Source organism: Epinephelus fuscoguttatus, linkage group LG16 (assembly GCF_011397635.1).
Source record: "Epinephelus fuscoguttatus linkage group LG16, E.fuscoguttatus.final_Chr_v1".
Classification (NCBI taxonomy): Eukaryota; Metazoa; Chordata; class Actinopteri; order Perciformes; family Serranidae; genus Epinephelus; species Epinephelus fuscoguttatus.
Window position 1 is genome coordinate 20,090,157 of NC_064767.1, and position 25,543 is coordinate 20,115,699.

At 41.3% G+C, this 25,543-nt stretch overlaps 1 protein-coding gene across 2 annotated transcripts in view; it reads right to left on the bottom strand.

Moving 5' to 3' along the window:
* Positions 1-378: 378 nt before the first annotated feature.
* Positions 379-25,543, bottom strand: part of LOC125903443 (serine/threonine-protein kinase MARK1-like) — a 40,602-nt gene continuing 15,437 nt past the window's right edge. The window contains exons 4-18 of one of the 2 annotated variants that reach the window (XM_049600378.1): positions 16,612-16,660; positions 15,293-15,358; positions 14,915-14,985; positions 12,457-12,513; positions 12,073-12,309; positions 9,364-9,483; positions 8,585-8,684; positions 8,147-8,259; positions 6,793-6,991; positions 5,866-6,047; positions 5,598-5,689; positions 5,332-5,472; positions 4,879-5,130; positions 2,307-2,351; positions 379-2,192 (exon numbers count right to left, since the gene is read on the bottom strand). In XM_049600378.1, coding sequence (XP_049456335.1) covers positions 1,847-2,192; positions 2,307-2,351; positions 4,879-5,130; positions 5,332-5,472; positions 5,598-5,689; positions 5,866-6,047; positions 6,793-6,991; positions 8,147-8,259; positions 8,585-8,684; positions 9,364-9,483; positions 12,073-12,309; positions 12,457-12,513; positions 14,915-14,985; positions 15,293-15,358; positions 16,612-16,660 — 2,070 coding nt within the window. In that variant the 3' untranslated portion in view covers positions 379-1,846. The remainder of the gene's footprint in view (positions 2,193-2,306; positions 2,352-4,878; positions 5,131-5,331; positions 5,473-5,597; positions 5,690-5,865; positions 6,048-6,792; positions 6,992-8,146; positions 8,260-8,584; positions 8,685-9,363; positions 9,484-12,072; positions 12,310-12,456; positions 12,514-14,914; positions 14,986-15,292; positions 15,359-16,611; positions 16,661-25,543) is intronic. The other variant, XM_049600379.1, reaches the window with a different exon arrangement.

A 25,543-nucleotide genomic window follows, 5' to 3' on the forward strand; every position in this document is an offset into this window, starting at 1 on the left:
GAAATGTGTGAGAATCTACCTGTAAATCCTCACAACTCACATTTTTATCTTTAATGGTTTGTATAATGTTTAAAGTATTGAAATTACAGTTTTTCATAAGAAGTATGGAACACATTTTGGGCACACACAGGAGCTATTTTCACACACTTAAAGGAACTGAAATGAAAAAACTGAGGATATTATTCATAATGCTTTACCTTTGACTAATACGTATGCAAAATACATTGATTGTGTCATGATTAGGATTAAGTTATTGACTAATGCCATGCTACTTAGAGTCAATAAAGGTTTACATTATTAACTGTCATCTGAGCTCCCTGCTGGCACTGTGTAGCATGACATTGCTTCAGTGTGAAACGCCGACACCCGGTCCTCAAAGCAGGACAACACGCACTAACACATCTACTTCATCGCTTGAGGGAAACTGTCATCTTGAAGTTAGTTGTGTAACTCTGGTTTCAGATCTGAGAAATAAAATAAAAAATAAATACAAACAAATAAAATCCTTTTTATTTTCTCCGACAAAGTGCACGCCTCAATTCTACAAAGCAGCACATTACAATGTAATGGAATAAATACAATAAAATCCGCTGAATTAAAAAAAAAAGAAAAGAAAAACACAAGCAAGGAGATACACAAGTACCTGCACAATCACACTGGTGGCAGGACTAAATCAGACTCTTTAGAAAGGCTCCATGAGACAAACTGCTTCTTTTGGGGTGATTGTTTGACTTTTCATGCATCTTCAGTCCTTTGGATAAAGACATCCCGTCCTCCGCTTTCTAAAGTAGGCCGATTTAACCCCTGCATTTTTTTTGTAATTGAGGACTACCAAACTAACATGAAAGAAATACAGGTGCATACTCCCATGTTCATACACATCACCCTGGAAAACTTGTGCAATTGCAGCAGGATCTCCGAATCACCTACCTACTGCTGAGAGAAAATAAAGTGAACACATTTTCAGTTTTAACTGAAGTCACTACTCAAGTCTATGTGGTGCAACTTAGTGTTTTTTTCCATAGGCAAATAAAATATAACATAAAAGGCAAGGGAACACATCCCTTAATACTCCACAAAATAATTTAGTGCTCTTTAAATAAAATTAAAAACACTATTTTCATATGGTGGCTCTTAAAAAAAAGAATTAAAAAAAGAAAAACTCACAGACTGAAAGGATAATGCTTTAAGAGACATCAATTATATTAGGAAAGAACTGAAATCCCATGAAAAAAGACAGTATTGACAATAAAATTCTGTACAGAACGCAAAATCAATATACAATACAGTACCTGCAGATGTTATGCATACAGTACAATTCTCTTTTTACATAGTTTTAGTATGGGCTCCAGCCTGATCTATATACTGACTTAACACAGGTGGAAAAGCGGCTATTTTAGCTTTCAGTAATTTTAATGGTTATTCAGCGAGGAGTAGATCTTGTAGTAGGCGTTTAGAAAAAGAGATTGAAAACATTATTGCAGGATGGTCATCTTCAGTTGCATACTGCATGTGTTACATGAATGTGTGCTATGACGAGGAGCAGCGGGCTGATGAGAGAGACAGAGGACCGGACGGAAGAGAAAAAAAAGAAAGGGGTGAAGGGTTTAGCTGTTTTTGCTATCTCTCTGTCACAGAGGTTAAACCTTGCAATATCTCTCTGATCCACTACCCTGTACAGTACATTCGTGGCCAGTATTGCACATTACCAGCCGAGTCCACCCTGATTCTGCGAGGTGAGGACCTTCAGTGCTGAATTTTTGTCCTGTAAGTCAACACTAATCCAGTGATGAGATGAGACCGTAACCAGAGCTCACCAAAAAACCGACTGGGACTCCATCTGCCGTCACAGTTTGAGCTCATTGGCAATTTTGCAGGCGATATTCTTAAAGGCGATGGACGTGCCCGATATCCTCTTGAAGCGCACGCCGTTGAGTGAAAGGCGGGGCAGCTTGCACACTTCTATCTCCCATTGGACCAGGTTGTCCTGGCGAGCGTCGCCATGGACACAGAAAAGCAGGAAGCGTTCGCGCTGCTCGTAATCGCAGCTGTTGGCGTCAAGAACCTTTCGGATCTCCCTCATCATCTCGGGGGGCTCCTTGGAGGAGGTGGTCTTCATGCTCCAAGTGAAGCGAAGCGAGCGAGGTTTGGAGTCCCGACCACCTTCGTCCTTAGCATCACCTGACGCACTTCTACAACAACAACAACAGGAGACAGAAAGAAGAGAGAAAGAGCGATGGAAAGAGGCGTTGAAGGAGGTCGGTGACAGGCTTTTTATGAAATCTACGTCTCAATTAAATTCTCACCTTGGTGTTTCTGTCCTGGCACTTGCCTCTCCCTCACTAGGCACCCTGAAATAAACCAAGAATACACTGTTACTCCCACAAGCTGATGTCAACATGAGCACCCCACCCGTTACAAACACCAGCCCCATCATCACTGGACACAGAGAGGGGTGTCAGGCATCATGCCAGGGAAGAATCCACACTCCTGGGTATCAGGGTTCAGCACACAATGAGGTGACTGTGACTTCTCGAATCACGTAATAATGTAGCTCCTTCACAATAACCAAATGCATCATCCCATCTACTGTACGCTACCTTTCCTTAATCCCCACTGATCTGCAAGGAGTGGAAAAGGGGCTCTAAATCTTTGATTCGGCCTCCATAATATGCCTGATCTTTTCTCTTAAGCTCAGTGTGAAGACGGGGGGGAGGGAGAGAGTAAGGAGAGGAAAGCCAGCGGCTTGAGAAGCAGATATCGTGGCAGAGCTTAGTACAGGGAAAGCTGGTGAGCCGTGAGGTTTGTTCTCGAGGCGGTGGACACAAGGGAAGGTAGTACACGGCATAACAAGGGTGTCAGTAGGCAAGGATGTGGTGTAGTGGGCAAATACGTAAGGGGTTAAGGAAACATGGGCCAAGGTCATAGTGGGGACAGTCTTTTTTTTTTTTTTTTTTTGGACAGGGGGGGACAGGTGCAGCGAGCGTTGTGTTCTCCTACCTCCGGGTCGACCTGAAAGACAGAGCTCTATGCAGGGAGAGAAGGAGAGAAAGCTGTGAGCCTCTAGCAGATGGGCCAGCGTGAAGGTGACACAAGGAGCTATCTGCATGATGTGGTCCTTTCCTTTGCTTGTCATGTTGACAGCAAAGGGTAACAGCGTGGATGTATAATGAGCACTAAGGACTGGGAGTAGATCAGAGAGTGCATCAGTGCTAAAGAGGCAGGGAGAGCATGTGATGCTTTCTTTGCTTTCACAACTCCTTAAATCTCTTCAAATAGTTTGTTTTGGGGGAATTTTACTATTTTTTAAGCTTAACCAGAGACGTACAAATACATGGATGATTTTTTATGTCTCTGCATGCACTCTGAAGGTGAATACAATATCTTCACTTAACTTAACTTGAATGTAAGGGACTGACAGCCACACGATACTATTGAGAATTTCATACTACTCATGTAATACTACTTAATAGCTTAGCATTAGTCATTTTTAGCCATTTAATTTGTCCTGTACTGGTTTATGAGTAAATTAGGGTTGCAGCAGTATAGGCCTACTGGCTCCACAGTGTACAGTGGTTTGAAAACTGGTTGTTACCATACCCTGTACATTTGCTTATCTACGATACTGAAAAAAATGCAAGTGGTGTGAGAATCATGTGTGCATCTCCTTTCCTCATACACATACTTTCATTTAAAACATGGTTTCAAGTTTTAATTCTAAAAAAGCTTTTGCTGAAAAATGTTTGTTTTCATGCTATTTAGAGTCATTATAACGAATAATAATAATGATAACTGTGGAATACTGTATACTGTGATGGTGTGATATTTTTTGAGACGGTTATCGTATCGTGAAAATCTCATACCGTTGCATCTCTTGATTAAATACCTGCAAAACTATTCCTACTAGGCTCATTTATACTTGCAATGTCTTTTGCGCTAATTAGCAAGAAATGCAAGCAATGCTAACATGCTAAACTACACCGGGAGTGAAAGTGTCACAGAGCTGCTGGATGCATGACTGTGTGATATTCAGAATTACAGCTGCAACAGTTAATTCATTAATAGATTAACTGTCAACTACTGACTCCAAACTAATTCAATAATAGATTAATCAGTTTGAGTATTTTTTTTTTTTTTAAGGAAAAAAAAAAGAAGTAAAAATTATCTGATTCCAGCTTCTTAAATGTGAATATTTCCTGTTTTATTTACTCCTCTATGACAGTAAACCCGATATCTTTGGGTTGTGGACAAAACAAGACATTTGAGGACATCATTTTGGGCTTTTGGAAACACTGATCGAAATTTTACACCATTTCTGACACTTCATAGTCCAAACAACTATTTGATTAATTCAGAAAAGAATAGATCAGGATAATAACTAATGGAAAAAAATGTCGGTTGCAGCCCTATTAAGAATAAGATATTATGCATAGTAAGATAATAATGTGGGTGTATGTAAAGTTTTTAAAAATGAAAGCAGATGACAAACAGTAAAAATGTTAATTACTCTTTTAGTGTTTAGTTGGACTAGTCATCCATATTTGAAGAAGCATAAAGTGTTTTTTTCCTAATTTGAGCAGAGCTAATTGGTCAAACTGTCATTTTGTGTGACTAGAAATTAAGCAAAGATCAGTCATACCTTCAGATAGCATGCAAATCATAAAATGACATCCATGAGTTTGTCTGATTACAGAACAATTCCTTTGAAACTGAGGCACAGTGTTTTATTCACCCAGGCAGTATTAAGTTGTACACTTTGGGTTTTATTCCTGAGGGTTTTGTGAAAGTTAAGTTCCCTGCCAAAGAATACCTTAGGTGCAAGGAGTGTTAAGTACTAGGTAGTTTATCTCATTTGCGCAGTCGTTTGTCTCCACTGACCTACGGACAAACTTGGAGGTGATCTTGCTGATGATCCCAGTGGAGGTGCCCCTGCGTTGCTGAGCGAGAGCCCCTGTGTCGTGGGACAATGTGGGCGAAGCTGGGGGGCCGTTGTAGGTGGCACTGCGTCGGTCTCTGAGCTGAGCTCCGTGGAAAGTGCTGCGACTGGTGGTACCACGAGGGAAACGGTTCTTCTCTGGGGTGCTAATACTGTGTGCAGACGGAGAGGTGGAGGGACCCCGTGGAGAGGAGCTGCAGCGTAAACATGACAGGAGAAATCACTACATGAGTCAAAAGACTCTGTGGATCAACATGCCTGCTGTACATGTGCTGCAATTTAACTCACACTATCAGTGTCACTATCTTTGCCACAAATACACTTTCACAGAAAAAATACACAGTCATGATGGCCACAGTTATTATAGATGGCCAGGCGATGATCAGGCTGCTCACCTGGCTTTCAGCTCTGTGTTGTCGTCGATGGGGGGCAGTGTGCTCTTTGAAGGATGCCCTGACGATGACATGGACTTGGTGTGGCGAGGTCGTGTGGAGCTCATTGCAGTCGATGGGGTGCTCCCTGACACCTCGGTTAAACTAGGGACCAAGAATGAATTTATTTCACCAAAACATGGTCATTTGTACAATATCACATGTTATAGAATTAGACAGAAACATGGCCTGGACGAGACTGAAAAAAGGCTGTGTGTCTGTTTGTTTACCTGCTGTCTTTGCCATTGGGAATAGCTGAATAGCGGTCAGTAGAGGATCGTTCACACACATATGTGTTCCTGCGAGTCATTGATCCATTGGTCTGTTTGTTGGAAAGAGAGACAACATGTTAAAGCTTGTAAGACTGTGTACTGGTGACACCCGGTTACCTAAGAAGTGAAAAAATAATGAGGCAAAAAACCTTTGAACTGTTTACTTTCCCTTAAATATCTTTTTTTTCTTTACATGGTGGACATTTTTGAGCAATTGTTTCCTCACCCCCACAGCACTTGTAGTTTTCTTCCTCTCCTGCACTCCCAGTGGTGAAGCAGGTACATCTCCTTTCGAGGTGCTGAGCTCCAGCCGGCGCGCTCCGTCCCACTCCTCCCTGTGGTCACTTTCCACACTCAGGGCCTGGCCGCGCTTCGTGTACGACACCGCCGGGGGCACAGATGGACCAACTATAAGAGACGCACACATGGGAAGATACTTTTAAAATTTCCCCCAAACATATCACTTTTTCTACAGCTCCAATATCAGGGATCATCAGACGACAAGGAACAAACAAGGACAGGGCCTTCGTTACGACAGCGTCAAGCAAAGCCACTCAAAGCCAAGATTTAGACATCATCCAGTCAAATACAACACTCACCAACACATTGTTTAAGAAGTCATACATTTATAGAAGCCAAGGTGAGCAGGTACAAAGCAAAGCTGTTCCCTCCTCATGCTTCGAGGTGCTGTTCCACAGGGAGCTGCAGAAAGGCAGCCAGCCAGCAGATGGCGCCAGACACGATGGCCACACACGACATAGGAGGAAGCTGCTACACAACCAGTGCAGTGTTGAGGTTGAGTCACTGATTTGTACATTTAAATAGACTGATTATGTAAATAAATTTTAAGCAAATATATATATATATTAATGTAGGTTTGATGTGTTCCTCTTTCTAACACCACAAAAATGTTCTTTATCTATTGTTCCAAAGATGAAAACTTAGCTTTTCTAAAGCTCTATCAGCCTTATTCAGCTATTTAAAAGCGCCTGTAGAGCTTCTTAGTGCTGTAGTGCCTTGTTTAGAGGCACATCAGCAGGGTGGATACCGGTATGTGATCACTGGCCAATCCTCAGTGACTAAGAGCAACTTCCCCCTACACAGCATGCAGCCAGCAGCACTCTCAGAGCTGGGAAGGATGAGGTTACTTTACTTGGCTTCTCTACGACACCACCACCACCACCATCATCATCCCCACCATGATCACTGTAGCGGCGCTGCTTCTGATTGGCCGAGATGCTGCGTGTGACCTTGGGATGGGCAGGAGAGATGCTGGAGCTATTGTTGATGTCACTGGTCGGTCGCTGTCGCTGGCCCAGGATGCTGTTGGTCAGAGGTTCGCTCCCCTCAAACTGGAACACAGAGAGAGTAGAGGGAATATGGTCACATGACTTAAAGGGATAATCCACCCCCCTCAAATGACCATTTGTATATCAATGACTCAACCCGTGTTGCTTTGAATTTGTGAAGAAAACTGTTTTTTTCACATATGTCCGGGGTGAACGAAGAATCAAAAACAGCCATTTTACCTCACTGCTAGTCTACCACTGCCTGGATCAGTAGTTTGTTTGTGTTACCGTGTGACTTTGGTGAATCTGATGTCACAGTGGGCACATTGTGAGTTTACCTGCTCTGCTGTCTGTGATTTCCTGTGCTGTGGATTACCACATCGCGTGGCTGCACATTCTGCCTTTATGTATGCGCTGCAGCATCTGCTCATCATCACCACCGACTCCTCGACTCCTCGCCAGTTTCGTCCCGCCTACAGTCAGCTCCTCACAGTACTGCTGCTGAACTGAACACTTACTGAACTGTTTGCTGTTTGTGTGCGTCCAGCGGACATCAGAGACTTTCCCGCTCTGTGCTTGAGCTCCTGTCCAGGAAGCCTCAGGCCTAGGATTTAATCTTGCTTGCAGTTTCATCTGCCTGTTTGTTCTGTGTGTTTCAAGTGGTTTCATTAGAGCCTATTACAAACTCTCCTTGGGGTTTGTGGTGCTACTATTGGGTTCTTACCATACCCATGACATCTGAACTAACCCTTTAACAAAACCAAAGTCACACACAAACTAACTGATTGAGGCAGAGGTAGACCAGCAGCTCCCGTGTTCAGCAAGGTAAAATTACAGTTTCTGTCAATGGAGCCTGGCTTTAAAGAGAGCATGGTTATGCTTCACTTTAAGATCAGTGCCCTGTTGGAAAGGGCCGTCTGTTTGGGAAGTACTGAGCGTACAACTGGATAAATGAGCCTTGGATTATGCTGCAAAAATTGCATGGGAGTTTGTATCATTTTGCTCTTGTTAAACACAAACCCCTTTTACTTTCTTTCACCAAAATTTTTCTTCATTCATCCAAGGCATGCAAGAAAAACAAAGCTTTCTTCCCGTATTCAGCGCAACACATGGTGAGTAACTGACATACAAATGGTCATTTGGAGGGCAAAGTAGTCATTTAATGCATTAAGTACTGGCAATGATGTCAAGATGATGCATGTCAAAAAACAAACTGACCTCCGGAGCTTTTCTGCCCAGTAGCAGGTAGGTGGCCATGACATCATCGTACTTCTGGCTCTGTAGAGACTCTGTGATCTCATCTTTAGGGAAGCCCATCGTCACCATGAGCTCTGATGGTGGACAGACGTGAATCACAGAGTCAGTGTACTAGACATGACATAAATAGTGACATCAAGACACACACACTCAGACATGTTTAGTGAGGTCACTCTTGGGGAAACTATATAGACTTACATGCATTTCATGGAGACTCAACCTAACCATAACCCCAACCACTGACCCAAAAATCAGCATTTTCAGAAATGGGGACACGGCCTTCGTCCCCAATTGGACAAGCCATCCCTGATGAATTGGTCTTGAGTCTAGTATGTGTCCCCAAAGGTAACTTAAGTCATACCCATACACACACACATACACACAGACACTGAGACACACCTATCCTGGATGAATCATTGAAGTCTGCCTCCGGCTCGATGTAAGGTTTTAGCTCCTCCTCCTCGTGACCCACATTCATCCAATGGTCTTTCATGATTTGCTAACAAAGAAACAAGACAATGTGAGCTCATGTATGTTCAGTACAATTAGTTAACTGCAGTTTCAGATAATTAATCGTGACTCACATCTGTTATATATTTAATAGACAGATGAGAAATTAATGACTTCTTTATGAAATCAGCTGGGGCTGAACAACAGTGTGATCAATTGTTATTATTGGTGGAGAAATCTTTACTATTGAACTTTTGCCTGGTTCTGAGAGCAGGGCTGGTATTGACTCTGGACAGACTGGGGGTCAGTTGAACTGACAACTGTATATTTGCAAAGGAGAAACAAGCCGACACCATCCCTGATTCATGGACGAAGGGAAAGAACAGCGAGTAAGGACTCTGTTGAATTAATCAAGTTTTATTTCTTACAGCGCTTCAACAAACTCTTTAATTTAGCTTTATTATTTCTAAATGCTCTAATCAAAGAATTATGTAAGACCACTCTTTGATCTCAGATGAATAATGTTTCCAAATTCCCATCTGACAGTCTGTAAAGTGAAGTGTTCTGTTGCTTGATAATTAACAGCAGCAGCAATTATGTGCTTTCAGATGACGCACAACAATCGCGCTCCAAATCATTAGGACTGTCTGTTCGGCTGCTGTGCAAAACACTTTTGAATGGAGAGCCAATAACTGTGGAGACGCAACAATGTAAATGGCAGTTAATACCTCCAAACTGCCTCGTTTGACGGGGTTGAGCACGAGTAGTTTCTTCAGCAGGTTTTCACAGTCTGTGGACATGTAGAAGGGAATACGGTACTTTCCCCGCAGGACCCTCTCCCTCAGCTCCTACACTCCAAATCAACAGACAGAGAGATGGACATAAAATGAGAAATCAGCAACAAAAACTGGCAACTAAAAAGCAGCATTATTTGATTTAAAAGTCCAGTGTGTATGATTTAGAGGGATATATTGGCAGAAATGGAATATAATATAAGAAGTATCTTTTCTTTAGTGTATAATCAGCTGAAAATAAGATTCGCAGCATTTTCATTACCTTAGAATGAGCCATTTATATCTACATAGTAAGCAGGTTCTTGTCTACAGAGACGGCCTGTAGCTCAGAACAGACAAACCAAACACTGGCTCTAGATAGGGCAGTTCACGTTTTTGCATCGGCCACAGTAGTTAGCAGCCCCTCCGCAATGAAAGCGTCAGAAAAACACTAATCATTTAACGCAAAACTGCGTTGTTCTGTGTTTCAAACAGTTTAAATTACCACATCCATTTGTTTAGTCGAGGAAGAGACCTCTGTGAATAATTAGGCTCCTGGTAAAAACCTCCTGAACATGTGGATCTTAAGATATCAGAGAAAAAAGGTGAGCACAGATTAGCATGTGCTGGGCTATTGACTCATCTCCAGTGTGCCAAACAGCGAAGGAGAAACACTGATTTGTAACGTGAAACTGCTTTATTCAGTGTTTTTACCAGTTTAAATCAACCAAGCCCCTCTGTTTTGAGAGGAAGAGACCTCTGTGGATAATTAGGCTTCTGGTAAAAACCTCCTGAACAATTAAAACTGAAGGAATCCAAACTGGGAGAAGTTTCAGCTGGTTGCAACCTGCAATTCTCACCACTAGATGCCACTAAATCCCCCTAGCTCTTACACACCAGACCTTAAAGCTGTTGTTGTGTTGGCAGTTACCTATTTACTTATCTAGCAGACATGGTGCAATATTAGCATTCATTTCGACTCATGCTTATTTCCCCCTGATAAACGTAGGTCCAATTCTCATTCTTGTTTTTATCTGAGTTTGTCTCCATTAACTCCTGAGGGAGCTGCTAAATGATTCATTACATTCACTCTTCACTAGCTAGACACTGCCTTCTCTGTCTGATGCTTAATGCTTACAGTGTACAGTGGGTTTATTTTATCAGAAATAAAAACAGCAGCCTGCAGTGGCTGAAAACAAAAGGCTGTGGGGCATAAAACTAAAGTGATGTTCTGAAAGACACTTAAAATGCTCTCTGTGGGTTCACCACCACGCCCAACTGCTTTCACATAAACCACAGTGATCAATTGTTAATATAAAAATATTAATTAGTGTAGCTTTAAAAAGATTACAGATCACTGAGCTCGGCTATGAAAATGCATTAAAAATGTGTTGAACATTTCCTCTTTTCTCGGCCTGCTGGATTAACTGCAGCTGCAGCTTCAAAAAATATTCCAAAACTGCTGCATTATTAAAGCAGGGTGGATGAATCCCTATTACTCCAAACGATAGAGGAAATTCCACTCATAGTTTGGTTATTCATGTAACCCTGTTTTGAGGTGACACAAGTAAACATCCCAACTCTGCTGGAATAATCTGCGTTCATAGACTTATGAGAGGCATAGATAGATGGAAGATACCAGGCTGTAGCACTTCATTTTGCACTTTATATTTACTGTGGCCTTTGGTGACTATGCGAAGAATACTCAAACAGAATAATTCACATATTTTGATTAATAAAAAATGTCTCAGATAAGAATTTATCATTACTTTTACTACTGTAACTTCTGATTCTTCCTCGCTTGCTACAGAGGCAGCTGCGTCCTGTCATATTCTTATTTTGGAGGACATATTTAAGGTGTCAGCATGTTTCACATGAGCTAAGCAGTACTACGTGTTATAAGATTATGTCTTTCGGCATAAATCTTCTTTCTGAACAACCCAAAAGCCTTTTGTGGTGTTGCACATTGTTGTACACACACAACTATTGTGTGAGGAATGACAAAAAAAGAGAGCTTGGAAGAGAAATTCAAACCCAGCCTACTTTCACACGTTTGCACACCTTGTTCTGTAAAGTGGTCGTGAGTGTCAGGTTGTCTGTCAGGATGGTTTAAGACAGTGTTATGGTACAATGACACAAGTCTTTTGTTTAAAAAATACACTCTAAGACCAATGCTGCAGTTTGTTGTGTGCTAATGTGGTAACAGTTTAGTATGTGTGACATGGTGCCGAAAGTTCCTATAGAAATAACGTCTCCATTTCCAAACACAGTGCATCTATTGTCAGACCGAGCACATCCGCATTGTCAAAGTTGTAACAGTGAACTCTGACCTGGATTGAAATCACATTAAAACAGTAAACGCGTGCTTGAATTTGTCTGTCACACTGGCCTCAATGGGAGTGAATGAGAAACGAAGCGAATATTTGCAGGACGGAGGTGAAATGTAACTGCACCTTTAGATGATTCAACAACCACTTCATTTAAAGCATAGTGAGCTCTTTATCGATTTGTGCTCGCAAAAGGTGAAAAGCAATGATGTGCTAACTGCTTTGATCATGGCAACAATTAAAGCTAAAACTTTGCATGACCTTTGTATAGCAGTACACGCTTCTGTTCACATAAACATAGCCAGCGATACGTCCTAGAACCAGAGCAACTACATACCTTTAGATTCTGTCCATCGAAGGGCAGTGATCCGCTGACCAGTGTGTAGAGGATGACCCCGAGGCTCCAGACATCCACCTCTGGTCCATCGTACTTCTTTCCCTGGAACAGTTCAGGGGCAGCATACGGCGGGGAGCCACAGAAAGTGTCCAGCTTGCTGCCCACAGTGAACTCGTTACTAAAGCCAAAGTCGGCGATCTTGATGTTCATATCTGCGTCTAACAACAGGTTCTCCGCCTGAGGTGGGGAGAGATGGAGCAAATCACCATCAGCACTGACAGAACATGATGGATTAAGGAGGGTTTTCCCAAGATATACATGCCAGATATGGATACTACTCAGAGGAAATCAGATATCAGAGAGGCTGAGAGTTTAGATCCTCACCTTTAGATCCCTGTGTACTATCCTCCTCTGGTGACAATACTGAACGGCAGACACAATCTGAAATACAAACACACACGTCGTAAGACACCACATGTATATCAAATATTAAGAAAGATTTTTCTACTATCATTTACAAATACAAACAAAAATACTTCATATCTTATACAGGCAACCCATTAAGCAGTTCTGAAGAGCACAGCAAGCAAACTAGCAAGCAAGCAAACAGTAGTACACAAAAATAAATAAAATAAAACAAAAAGAACAACCAAAAAGAAAAAATAATATAAAATATATAAACACAAACAAAACAAAATGACCCATCCATTAACAAACAAAAAACAAAAACAAATTAATATCAAAGAAAAACATAAAACAAATAGACAAAATGGGAATCTATTTAAATTAATAAAATAATTAAAGTGACAGGTTTAAGAATGTATGAAAAATGTATAAAAGACATACAAAAATACTGTCACAAAGAGCACAATAATGCTGAAACAACAATTATTTTCATTATCTGGAGATTATTTTCTTTACTGAAAACAGTGGAAAAGTGGCCGTTTAGAGTCCACATGATGTCTTTGTCTATGCACCAAAACACCGGAGCAATTTATCTGTATGTGAAAACCAACCTGGCAATAAACCAGATTCTGATTCTGATTCAATTTACTTGTTTTGTCTGACAAAAAGTCCAAATTCCAAATTCAATTCACTGTTATATAGGACAAATTAAAGCAGCAAACTCTCTCATTTGAGAAGCTGAAACCAGAGAATATTTGACTTTTATAAAAGTATTACTGAAACAGAGTGCCCCAGGGATGAGGTTTTTCTGGAGGCTAATGCAAAGTTAGCATTAGCCTGGTACCCTCGTCAAAAAGACTATGGGATATTTCCATTGGTATTTGGATTATTGCAAAAAAATAAACTTTGTTGGGGCGCCATCTAGCTCACATGGTAGAGCAGGTGCCTCATGTACAAAAGTCTACGTCCTTGTTGCAGCGGCCGCAGGTTTGATTCCAATCTATGGGCACCCCTTTCCTGCATGTCATCCCCCCTCTCATTGCATCTGTCCTATCCAATAAAGGCAAAGAGCCCCAAAAAATATTTCTAAAAAAAGAAAGAAAATAACCTCAGTGACAAACAAACATTTATGACACATACACATTTTTGTTGCACAAATAAACACCACTTTTATATTTTTTGAGGCTTCAATGCAATCACTACAAGTAAAAAGCTAATGTTAGGCTATAAACAAACTACACTACAGTCACATGACTTAACACTGCAACTACAACAAGGCTATAAAGCTGTGTTCAGCATGATGACAGTCTGTAGTCTCATTTAGCCACTTGTTAGCAACCGATTTTTTAAGATCCATGAAAGCTTCAAAATTCACGAGTGGGGATTTTATTGACATGTTTATGTCGTACAAAAACGCTTAAGCTTGTATGAACCACAGACTTTATTTCAGGCATCTAACCAAAAACCCATTGGCTTTCAGACGAAGGAACCGGGAGTGCTAAAATGCTAACTCATTTCTAGGTTTTAGTGCTCATTCCTGGCGCGCTCTATTGCTGTGCAAGGTTTCAAACCTATATAGTTTATCTCAAACTGTGGGCCAATAAACAAACAGGAGTGCTTTCATGCTTTCAAGGAAATATAATTTACTTCAGCTAACCTGTGCTAACATCCTCATTATTGTAAAAATGTAATTGCTTTGTAGGAGAACAGGGGGTGGGACATTTCTTTCTGCATCCACAACAAAAAATAGTTGTGCATCACTGTATTATTGTAATCTTCATCTGAGGTTTATGATGATGCATTTTTCATTCAAGTTCATTTCTCAGGCCCAAATGTCTCATACCAAAGTCACTGCAATCCTGTGACACACAGAAAACAGTTGCTATGACAGTTGACAGTTGAAATTCACCAACATATGCCCGAATAGCATCAATCAAATAGCAAACACACTGTTCTTTGACAGCTGCCGCCCACCTGCCTGCTCTCAGCCACACACACACACATGCACCTTCCTGAATGTTGATCTCTCTGTACTGTGGCGCACACACAGACAAACAAGCTGCCCACACTGTGTCACACACAGTTCCTCTGAGTCATCTAAGACCATCAATGAGGGATTTTAAATGTGAACAGCGTGGACGTCAAAGAACTGGTCTAATTCTGCTCATTTCCAGGGTGAAAGTAAGCATGACAGAGGCTGCTGAATTTATGAGCTGCAGCAGGTACACAGATGCCTTATTGCATTTGTAGCACCACTAGGTGTCAGAGCAGCATCTGTAAGGAAGTTGTTCTCAACCCCCTCTGCTCTCTCAGGCCAAGCTATCTGCGCTCAATCTTTTCTCTGCAGTCGGTGACGAAGCTTGATCTTGGTGCATGCAGTCTTCCCTCTGAAAACAGTAAATGGAATGACGACAGAGGTGCGATACTGATGACTCACCTGTCTGAACTTGGCCCTGGCCTCCTTCTCCTTCATTCTGCCATGAGCCACTAGATAGTCAAATACTTCTCCTGGAGTAGAGAGAGGAAAAATACATTAATCTCATTCTATATCACCTTTATATCACATCTAGAGTACCATGATCATGTAGTCACTCATGCTGTGAGTTAATTAAGATAAAAGCATTCAAATGGCATGTTTGCACTTGAAATGTTAACAGATTTATGAATGAATATTACATTAGAGGCAGCTATCAACTAATATTGTATTGTATATGGTTTGTTGTTACTCTAGAACTGATTTGTGGAAAAATCAAGCAGGAATACACTCAAAAATAAATCAAATGTCATATGTTTAGTACATTAATGCTCCACTCACCCCCACTGGCATACTCCATCACCAAATAAAGTGTCTTCTCGGTCTCAATCACCTCAAACAATTTCACTGCAGGAAAAAAATTAGCTTTTTAGAAAAGACTCGTCTTGCAAAGGAAGTTATAGGTGTTAAATGAATTTACCGGTCTCGTTAAGTCTGTCTTCAGCCTTTAAAGGTTCAGTGTGCAGAATTTAGAGGGCATTTGTTGGCAGAAATATAAAAAGTACGTTTTCTTAAATGTATTATCACCTGAAAATAGGAAACATTTTTTCTTTAGCTTAGAATGAGCCATACATATAGAGCAGGTCCTTATCCTCGTCCACCCTGTTTCTATAGTAGCCAAGAACAGACAAACTTTTGTTGACCATTAAAATTTTTGAAACAGTTTTTCACATCCTTTTGAGACGTTTGACCAAGAATCAGTGAAGAAAATGTGGCGGCGGGACACAGCTGCAACAAGACGGAGAAACGGGGCGCACAGAATCATTTCATAACTCTGATAGCAACTTTCAGCAGATCAGATAGTAATATTCAGGTGGATGATGATGAGGAGGATGTGGACTGCACACAGAATGTGGAAGACAGAGAGGGAGGATTGCTTCTCACCTTCATGCAGCAGCGGTGCCAAATGAAAGACAGGGAGGGAGTGGTCACAGTCAGATAGGTAATTTTGTCACATATTGCGAATTTTCTCAACAATAAAACGCTTCTGAATCTGCGTGCAAGGTTTTTGTGCATAACTTTTTTTTTTTTTTCAGTGGATTAAAAAAACACATCATAGTTAGCAGGCCCTCCGCGATGAGCAATGTTGGACAACCACCGATTTTTTTTTTTATGTAAAACTGCTTTATTTTTATTTTAATCACAGTCTGTTTATTTTGGAGAGGTGGAGACCTCTGTGGATAAACTGGCTCCCGGCTAAAAACGTCCTGAGCAAGGAACACTGAAGAAATTCTAACGATGAGGAATTTTAGCTGGTTGCAAGCTGCAATCGTCACCACTAGATGCCACTTAATCCCCCTAATTCTTACACACTGCTCCTTTAAGTACCACAGTATTGGAAAATTTGGAATGCTTATTTTGAAAATACAAACAGGATATCACAGCATCCCATTCCAAAATATATAAATACATTAATTAACTTAATAATGGAGTAGCAGAAATACAAATACATTTCAAAAGAATGGTATTTCTTTGATGTAGGTTATACTGGTTAAGCTTGCTTCTGGGTGTTGGTTTAATTGGTAATACTAATCCAATTTAAGTGGGAATATTATCGCTAAGCCATCATCAAGCTGCTGCAGACTCCTGTTTGAACTTACCTATATTCGGATGATTCAGTATCTTCATTATTCGGACTTCCCTGAAGAGCTGTTAAGACACAGAAGGGACATTTAATGCATCCAAAAACACATCAATTGACATTACATGCAGTGACCCTGATTGCTTGCTCTGTCTCTGCTGGGGAAAGCACTGTTAGAGAATGTTATTATTAAGCACTGCTTAGGGAGCTGAGTGAAGGGAACTGAGCCACAATAAACTCCAAAGCACCTAAGTGTGACAACATGAGAGGAGCTGAGGATCATGGGACTTCTCTGCTGTGTGAAGCAATATGACTGATGCAGCCAAAACGTTGCACTAAACCCTGCCCTACACAGATAAGGACCAGAATTATAACCACGCTGACACACTGCAGTCTCAGCGTATTGCAACATATTTTAAATAGTAATAGTATGGTACTGTGATAAAGTCGTATCATGGATCCCCTGGTGATTCCTACCCCTCATACAGATCCCCGCAAAAGACACACCATGATCATTTTAGTATATTTTTCAATGGAAATGAGAATAATGATGTAAGACTTATCATTCTTGCTAAAATCATAAATCATATCGCAGTTGTAATAATCAGTAAAAATAATCACAATCTGATTATTTTTTCGGAAAAGCAGCAAAATCATATTGATGCTTTAGTCCTGCTGTTCCAGAGAACAAAGCAGAATTTGAGCTCCCTTACAAGATTTATTATGATAAGACTCTCTGTCCTGCAGATGGGAAAAGTTTCTACCCAGTCTTCTGACAAACCCCTAAAAGGAAAATCACATCCTCCACTCTATTTTCTCCAAGCAGCATGTATAACAGCTGAGTGCGGAGTCAGAAAGGAGACAACTCAGAGTTATAATCATTTAAAACTGTGTCTCCTCGCTCTCTGTGCCGCTGTTTATGTCAGACGAGCTCATGCAGCCACTTAGAGGTGCTGTTGAATCATTTACATTCTGCTGATTCCCAGTCATGCTGAGGCTGTGTTTGAGTGTTAAATTTCAACACTCGCTCGACTGGGACTCAGCATCGACTGCTACCTGAGACCCAACACAGATTTTGCTGTTTGCTGACCACTTTGATTATTAAGCAAAAAGCTCCTGAGTGATGCTGCTTTGATCTCCTGCCTGTGTCAAAACGAGAACACTGACTTTACATGTCGTTATCGAACATGTCAAATTAAAAAAAATGAGAATGGACGCTGTGGTGGTGTGTATGCATGTGTATATGCCTGTGTGTGCGTGCAGCTTTTCTAATGGCCTTTTAGGTCTTACATAAGTGCTGGGATAGTCTATGTTTCTAGGTCATCAAACACAGCCATTATACCAGTGTGAGCAGGCCCGACTCTGTGGGACCTCTCAGCTACAGTCTGGTTCAACAACATGCAGGTACTCCCTCTCACTCTAATTCTTTTCTCTGTCTCTACTTGCTCTTCTGCCTCTCTTTTTCTTTCCTTCTGACACCTCTCATCTCATTAGACCCCGCACACACACACACACACACACACACACACACACACACACACACACACACACACACACACACACACACACACAGCGTACAGCCAACTGCTGCAGAGGGCCTAAAGAAGAGGGCTTCTATATTTTTCTTATTGTCAAAACATCCCAGAAAAAGACAAGAGCACGAAAACAAAGATTTTTTTTCCTACTAACAAGTATTGTCTGAGTGGCCAAAGCCTGATTTAGCTTATTCTTCAGTGCCATAGAGCTCCGTTGTAGTCCTAACACGATTAGAAACAGTGAGCCACGCTGTTGCACTGGCTGACATCTGCCTTCATACAATGAACATGGGCACTGTAGTTTATTTTGAATTTCTGACTCCCACATACACTGTCCAACTGCTGTAAGTACTCACTCTCCAGAGCACCAAATGTGTACTAATCTGCAGCTGAACAACAAATGCTCTATTTACTCTTGTTTGAACAACGTTTGCTACAATCTACAGTGCCCAGCTTGTTTGGGCGCTTTTTCAATTTTGATTTACATGTCTGAGAGACATTAAATCGAAGTGCCACTGACAGAACTAACAATCAATATTTACTGAGAGATGGATTCACACATTGTTAGTTTTTATTCATTTGTTTTTTAATTCAAAGGACAGTTCACTCCAAAATAAAAAAAAAAACATGGTCTTCGTCCTGTACCTGTAGTGCTATTTATCAGTCTAGAGTGTTTTGGTATGAGTTGCTAAGTGTTGGAGATATCAGCCGTAGAAATGTCTGCTTTCTCAAAGTGCCAAAACCATTCATTCGAAAAACTTCACAGCAATGTCTCTTTCTAGAATTCATGAAGCAGTTACTCAAGATAATCCACAGACTGTGTTGTGAGCAGTTTCATGTAGGAACTATTTTTTTCTACTGAACTACACCCCTCAACTGCATCACCACAAAGAAGGAAGCGTGCATCTACTGCTAGCTCACCTAGCAACACTGAGCTAGCTAATGAGCTAGCTAATGTTACAGCTATCCCAGCACTCATACTGTCACGAGCATGGGTCTCTTGTCCATGAGTAGATGTACGATTCCTTCTGCGTGGTGATACAGCTAGCGGGTGTAGTCCCTTAGAAAGAAATGAGTTCCTACATGAAACTGCTCACAACAAAGTCTGTGGCTTATCTTGAATAACTGGTTCAAAATTTCTGGAGAGAGACATTGCTGTTGAGTTTTTCTAAAGTCTTGTGTTTGTGTGTCTGTCTGAAAAATGTCTTTTGATTTTGGGGCGAACTGTCCCTTTAACCTTTATTAAACCAGGAAATCTCTTGAGATGGAAATCTCTTTTCTAAGGGAGACCCGGCCAAAACAGCAAAGCAGTTACAGTTTCAAGAGAAACGAAACACGATAGACAGGAAATACAATTATCAAATAAACAAAAAGAGTCTAACACCTGCTCAAATAAAGCAGCTGCATTTCTTAGTTACATGGACTTTTAACATGGCTTTGATTTTTTCCAAGGGGACTAGATTATTAAAGTGGTAGATAGTATGCTCTGCAGATTATTCAAAGTCCAGGGAACAAAGTAGGAGAACGCTTTTTATCACAGCTCAGTCCAAACCCTTTAAACCTGGTAAGAAAGCCACCTGGTGTAATGAAACTGAAGACTGCTGGAGGTCTGCATCAGGAGACATGAAGTACACATAAAATTTTGTCCGTAGACTTAGTGACAACCAGACTACCAATCATAAAGTGTACGATGATGAGTATGGGAACCAGAGCAGGTTTTGTGGTGTACAGAATCTAAAAGGTGGAGTGGACAAGAGGCAGCATGCATGCACACATCATCACAGGAGTCCAAAGCAGTTAATAGGTAGCCTGTTTTTCTTTTCCTGGCTAACAAGTTAAAACAAGCCTAACTTCAAAAATACAAGCCAATCCTTAATTTCAACTTCTTCAAAAGAGGATTTTCACTATCATTTTTTGATGTCATCCAACCAAATACCTGAATACTAAACAACAGTTTGGGTCTTTTCATGGGATTTGTAAAAAATATAAACATTTGCCAGCCTTACCCTTTAAATGAGACTATATTATAAATGCATATAGCCTAATGTTTGAAGAGGTTCCTCTATGTACAAACCAAATACTGTCAGAGTTTGAGGAAACAGACGTCAGTTGTGCACAGCTTCCTCTCAATAAGACCATGCGGTTAATTTTAACAGTATATGTAATACGCTGTACACACACTAACCATGTATAGTATATTATGAGGCACTATCATTGTATATTTATAGACTGAGAGTACAGTAGGCTATCACAGTAATTATTTCTACTCCTTTGACAGTGTCATGACTCTAATGGGTGGTGAGTTGTCTGTAGGGCCATACTGAATGTCCTTTTTAACATTAACATTTAAAGCTATTGAAGTTTCCAAATGAAGCTTTGAATGTCTGTCGCTATATTTATGACATCATCAACCTAAAAAAGAGAATCAACCTTGTTTAATAAATATAACTCGTCAGTTTTGTCAGCAGAGTAAACAGAGTGTCCAAAGGATGATGTTTTTCTGTCGGCTGTTGCGGAAGTTAGCATCACACTGGTTGACTGGTTCGTCAAAAAGTCTATGGGATTTTTCTACTGGATTTTAGGTTATTGCTGACAATAATTACCCTGGAAATCCAGAGTTCTCGCGAGAGCACAATTTGAATTTGCTCAGCGAGTCACTCTGGCAATCAGTAATGATGCTCATTACCCATGCCGTTGGAGCCGAGCTGCACCAATCACATCGGTGTATCTGATATAGGCGGGCCAGAGGCGAGCTAAACAGATGACGACAGCGCTGCAACGACGAAGTCCGGAATCAGTCAGTAAACATTGCAAGATGGCTACGGATGAACACCAGTTGTTTGAAACGGCTTTGGCCACTACAATGAACAAGCTAGACTTGGCTTTTTCTCCAAAAGAGGAACAGAAGACGGCGCTCAAATCTTTCCTTTGCAAGAAGGACGTTTTTGCTGTTTTGCCAACCGGATACGGCAAGAGTCTAATCTACCAGTTAGCTCCGCTGGTAGCTAAGCTCTGGATACGTCACCCTGTGTATTGTTCTGATTGGTCATAGTGTTATCCAATTGCATGCAGTGATATTTACAAATGCATGCTTGGTGCCGCCCCTCGAGTTGGGCCATTTTCATTACTCACAGCCAGACCCCAAATCTTTCTAGATTTGGATCTGGATTTCCAGGCTAGACAATAATCTCTGTGGCAAACAAATGTTTATGATACTTAGATGTTTTGTTCAGCAAGATAATCTTTACAAATGAACACTACTTTCATGATTATTGAAGCCTGAATGCAATCGGCAAAATTAAAAGCTAACATTAGCCTACCAAACAGACTGTAGCATGGCCTAATGTCACAATAACAAGACTATAAAGTCGTGTTCAGCGTAGCTCAGTGTGATGATGTTCTGTAGTCTCATTTAGCCACCTGTTGGCGACCACCTTTTTAAGACATACAGAAGCCTCAAAGTTCAAAGGCATTTACTGATGTATTTTATGTCATAGAACAAAACATGAAAGTCTCTTAAGCTTGTGTTAAACAAAGGCCTCATTTCAGACATCTAACTAAAAACACATTCAGAAAGCTCATTGACTCTGAGACGAGGGAAGCGTGAGTGGTAAAATGCAACCTCATTTTGAGGTTTTAAGACTCACTCTTGGGGCACTCTATACCACCCTGTTAAAATTCAGGTGCGTGCCTCCCTTTGTGTGTGGCAAGAGGGAGAGCAAACAGTCTTTTGATTGCAGTGAAAATGTTTTTTTCAAAGCCTAAATGGCAACAAATATATATTGAAGGAGAATTTTTTATTAGCAAAAATAAATGTTGAGAATTTTGGAAATTATTACATAATATGTTTTTTTCAATAAATTTTGACTTTTGAACTTTACAATACTCTGGAGTATCTGGCAAAGTTTGGATCACAAGTTGGAAACAATCAGCCTCCCCTCAAACTACTACTACTACTACTCATAAAATTAGTATAGCCTAATCTTAATCTGCAATTGTACAGATATCAGGTTTAAAAGCAATGTAGAAACATGAAGAAAAAAAGGCTCTGCAGCATTTGGATGTCAATCTAGAATTCGAATGTCATTGTAAAGAAATCTTTTTACTCTTCAGTACAGCCCTCTTTGTCTGCTGCAATTCCCATTTAGGATTAATAAAATAATCTGTTTTTATATTTGACATTTCAAGGGAATGTGCCTGCATGCAGATTTCATAGATAGAATTTGTTATGGCACCGTGTTTTTGTCAACATAAGTCTTCAATTCCTGAGTGGCTCAGAATAGCGAGCTTCTCCTGTGTGGCAAACCCTGTTCCATATTCATCAGCTGCTATGTTGGCCTGAGAGGTTCCCCCATGGTAACAACATCAATTAGAGTGGAAACACAGTGACACAATAACCAGAAAATGTCCCGTAGTACACGAGAATCAACACAAAAGTCACAGCCTCAGATATGCATCCATACCCTCACGTGCTTTCACATATGACGAATCCGTCAAGACAGGACTTCTTTATTATTCTGAATGAGCGATGGACTGAAGAGTCACTGTTGTATCTCCATCTCTCATCTCTTCCTCTCTCTGCCTCTTCCCCCCTGTCTCTCTGTCTCTCTCTCTCTCCTGTTTGCGTCACTGCCCTAAAGCCCTTCACATGGGAAGCACGCGTGCAGCCACTTGGAAAAAAAAATTAGAACAAATCTGAGAAGAGCGGTGGAAAACGACAACAACAAACAGCCCCGTCAATAAAAGCTCAATAGGGATGTAGCCACCATGGAGGCTGACAGAAGATAATGAGTTTGGGATATTTGATCCAGCCTGGTATTAATATCAATAATATCTACAGGCACACAGGGGAGCCACAGTGTGGCATAAAGCAATTTTTAAGGTGGTTCTTTAAGGTGAGCGAAAACTGAATATTTGAGCCAACTTCCTTTGAGGCGAAATGATTTGCTTTCAAACCAAAATGAATCAAAATGGTCGATTCAGATGATGAATCGAAGCAGTGATTGAGGAAAATGATTACAAGAATAGCAGCAAAAGCAAAATGTGTATCACAAACATGAAAACACACCGTTTCTAATGCGCCTGAATCTCAGTAGTCTGTGCCAGTGACCTACTTCCAGCCACCCAGGGGCACCCAGACTCCCAAACTAGCCTTAATTACAGCAGCGTCCCCATGCAGAAGGAGCAGAACAGCAGATATCAGACTGGGAACACTTACAGGAACTGGCTGGACTATTTCAGTCACAGCAGCACAGCTGCTCATTCAACATGGAGATTATTGATAGGACGAGAAGCCTGCAAGCCCTCATCCCTCTAATGAGTGTGTGTACGTGCATGTTTTCTTATGCACAAACAATACTTCGAAGCCGCGTATCAGTAAATAACCACTGCTTGCTGTTTGTCAAAGGAAGACAGTCAGGGACAGATAGACAAACACACATAGGGATCAAAAGTGTCACTGACATTCGGACAAACTGTCCTGTCCTGCCCTCAACTCCTGCTGAAAATAACCCCACTGTCTCTATCTCCCTCTGCTCCTGCAAAGATGTCCCAACTCACTGTCATTATCCAAAACTTTACTTTTACCAAGAAGTCCATTTTAACTCTCAATCAAAGCCATGACTGCGCTGAAAACATACATCAATAACATGTAAATTTATATATATCTTAGCAGCCTCAACATTTGATTTGTGTCATGATTCACCTCGGACAACAGTGCTGTCTGTCCAATCACATTCCACTCATCTGAACAAGACCAAAGCTCCTGTAGCCCATGGGCTCCACAGCATTTCATTGGCTAATGCAGAGTGGCAGGCGAAAGACAGACATAAACAACAGCCATTAAGAGAGCTTGACCCCACAGTGGGCTCTTTGCAACTGGCAGAGAAAAAATACACAAACAGAGTCAGAGTATGTTGTTCTGACTGCCTTAAAACCCAGAAAACATCACACCGTCACACTCAGATATGAGATAGTGAGACAGAGGGTGAGCACTGTGGCTCTGAGCCACGGCGAAAAACACAGAGATTTTAATTTTCAGAGAAGCTGCCAGTGTTTGTGTCGCCTCATTTACTCTCTTCACTCTCTGTGGCTTGTTTTGCGTCACAAACCAAACGGCTCTACCTTTTCCAAATGTGTATTGCATTTTAACAGCACAGGCTTTAATTTTGTCTGGAACAGCGCATCTATCATGTCGGACTGGTCGATTATATAACCTTTAATATTTCATAGATGTTGTCATTGTTGAAGCGATGAAAACTCTTATTTACAGATTAGAACGAGACAGAGAGTGATGGGATGGTGGGATGAGAGCAGTGTTCGCTCAGTAAGAGAGGGGATTAACGGTGAGGCCTATTTTAGGGCTAAAATGCCTCAAAACCCTGACAACGTCAACATCCCCGGCCGCAGATGACATGTGATGCATTTCCTGTGGCGGATCCAAGGAGGTGCTTTGGAAGCTCAGCTGACCTCATTTCCTGTTACACTGAAACCACCACAAAGTCACACCAGGGCAGAGAGCGCCACTGGGCCATAAAGGAACAAACCAGAGCTTCATTCTGGTCTCCTGACTCACTCTGGGCTCTGTTAGCTTCATTTCAAACCAAATAATCGGAGAGAAACACCAGACTGACAAAGATAAGATCAAGAGAATAAAAACAGAGATTTTAAGAAGGACTTTATCTCTTCGTCTCCGAAAGGTGGACCCAGCTCTAAATCCTACTCTGAGATAAGTTAGAGGATGTTTGCATGTCTGTATGAGTCTGCACACAGGTGGAGGAATGCATGCATGTGTTTGAAATGTCGCCAAATGTGACTGAAACACAGAAAAACAGAGGTTCTGCCAGCCCGAGCTTTCTGCATAAACCAAAGGATCTCCTGCGTATGTCTGCATGTGTCATGCAGGCTTGTGTGGGTCTGTGTCTGTGTGTATAGGATCTGCCAGAGCGCTGGCTGTGCCTACAGTGCCAGATGGTGTGCCCACAGCCTGGCTCCTCTGAGACCATAAAAAGAGAGAGATCAGTGGCATTTTGACGGGCTGACATGAAAGAGTCGCCGCTAACAGTGAGTGGAGGAGTGATGTGGCCAGATCAGACCTCTGAAACCTCGCTCACCCACACCGACAAACAAACAGGATCGCAAATAAAAAACAGAAGTGTAGCTGACACTGAATTGTATGCATGGTTCAATTCTTCCCCGGGTTTAAACTCAGTATGAAATGCAGAGCAAAAGAAGGACACAAGGTCAGCTCAGACACCAGGTTTTCAGATGCACCAGAGGATCCTTCAACCTCTGCTCCTCATGCATGTAAAAAGCCTGAGTCACGGAATCAATAATTACGACCGTCTGCTGTTTATATCCATCTCTAGAAATAGCCTGCTCAGCTACACAGAATGGCGTTTTAACCACGAAAATAAA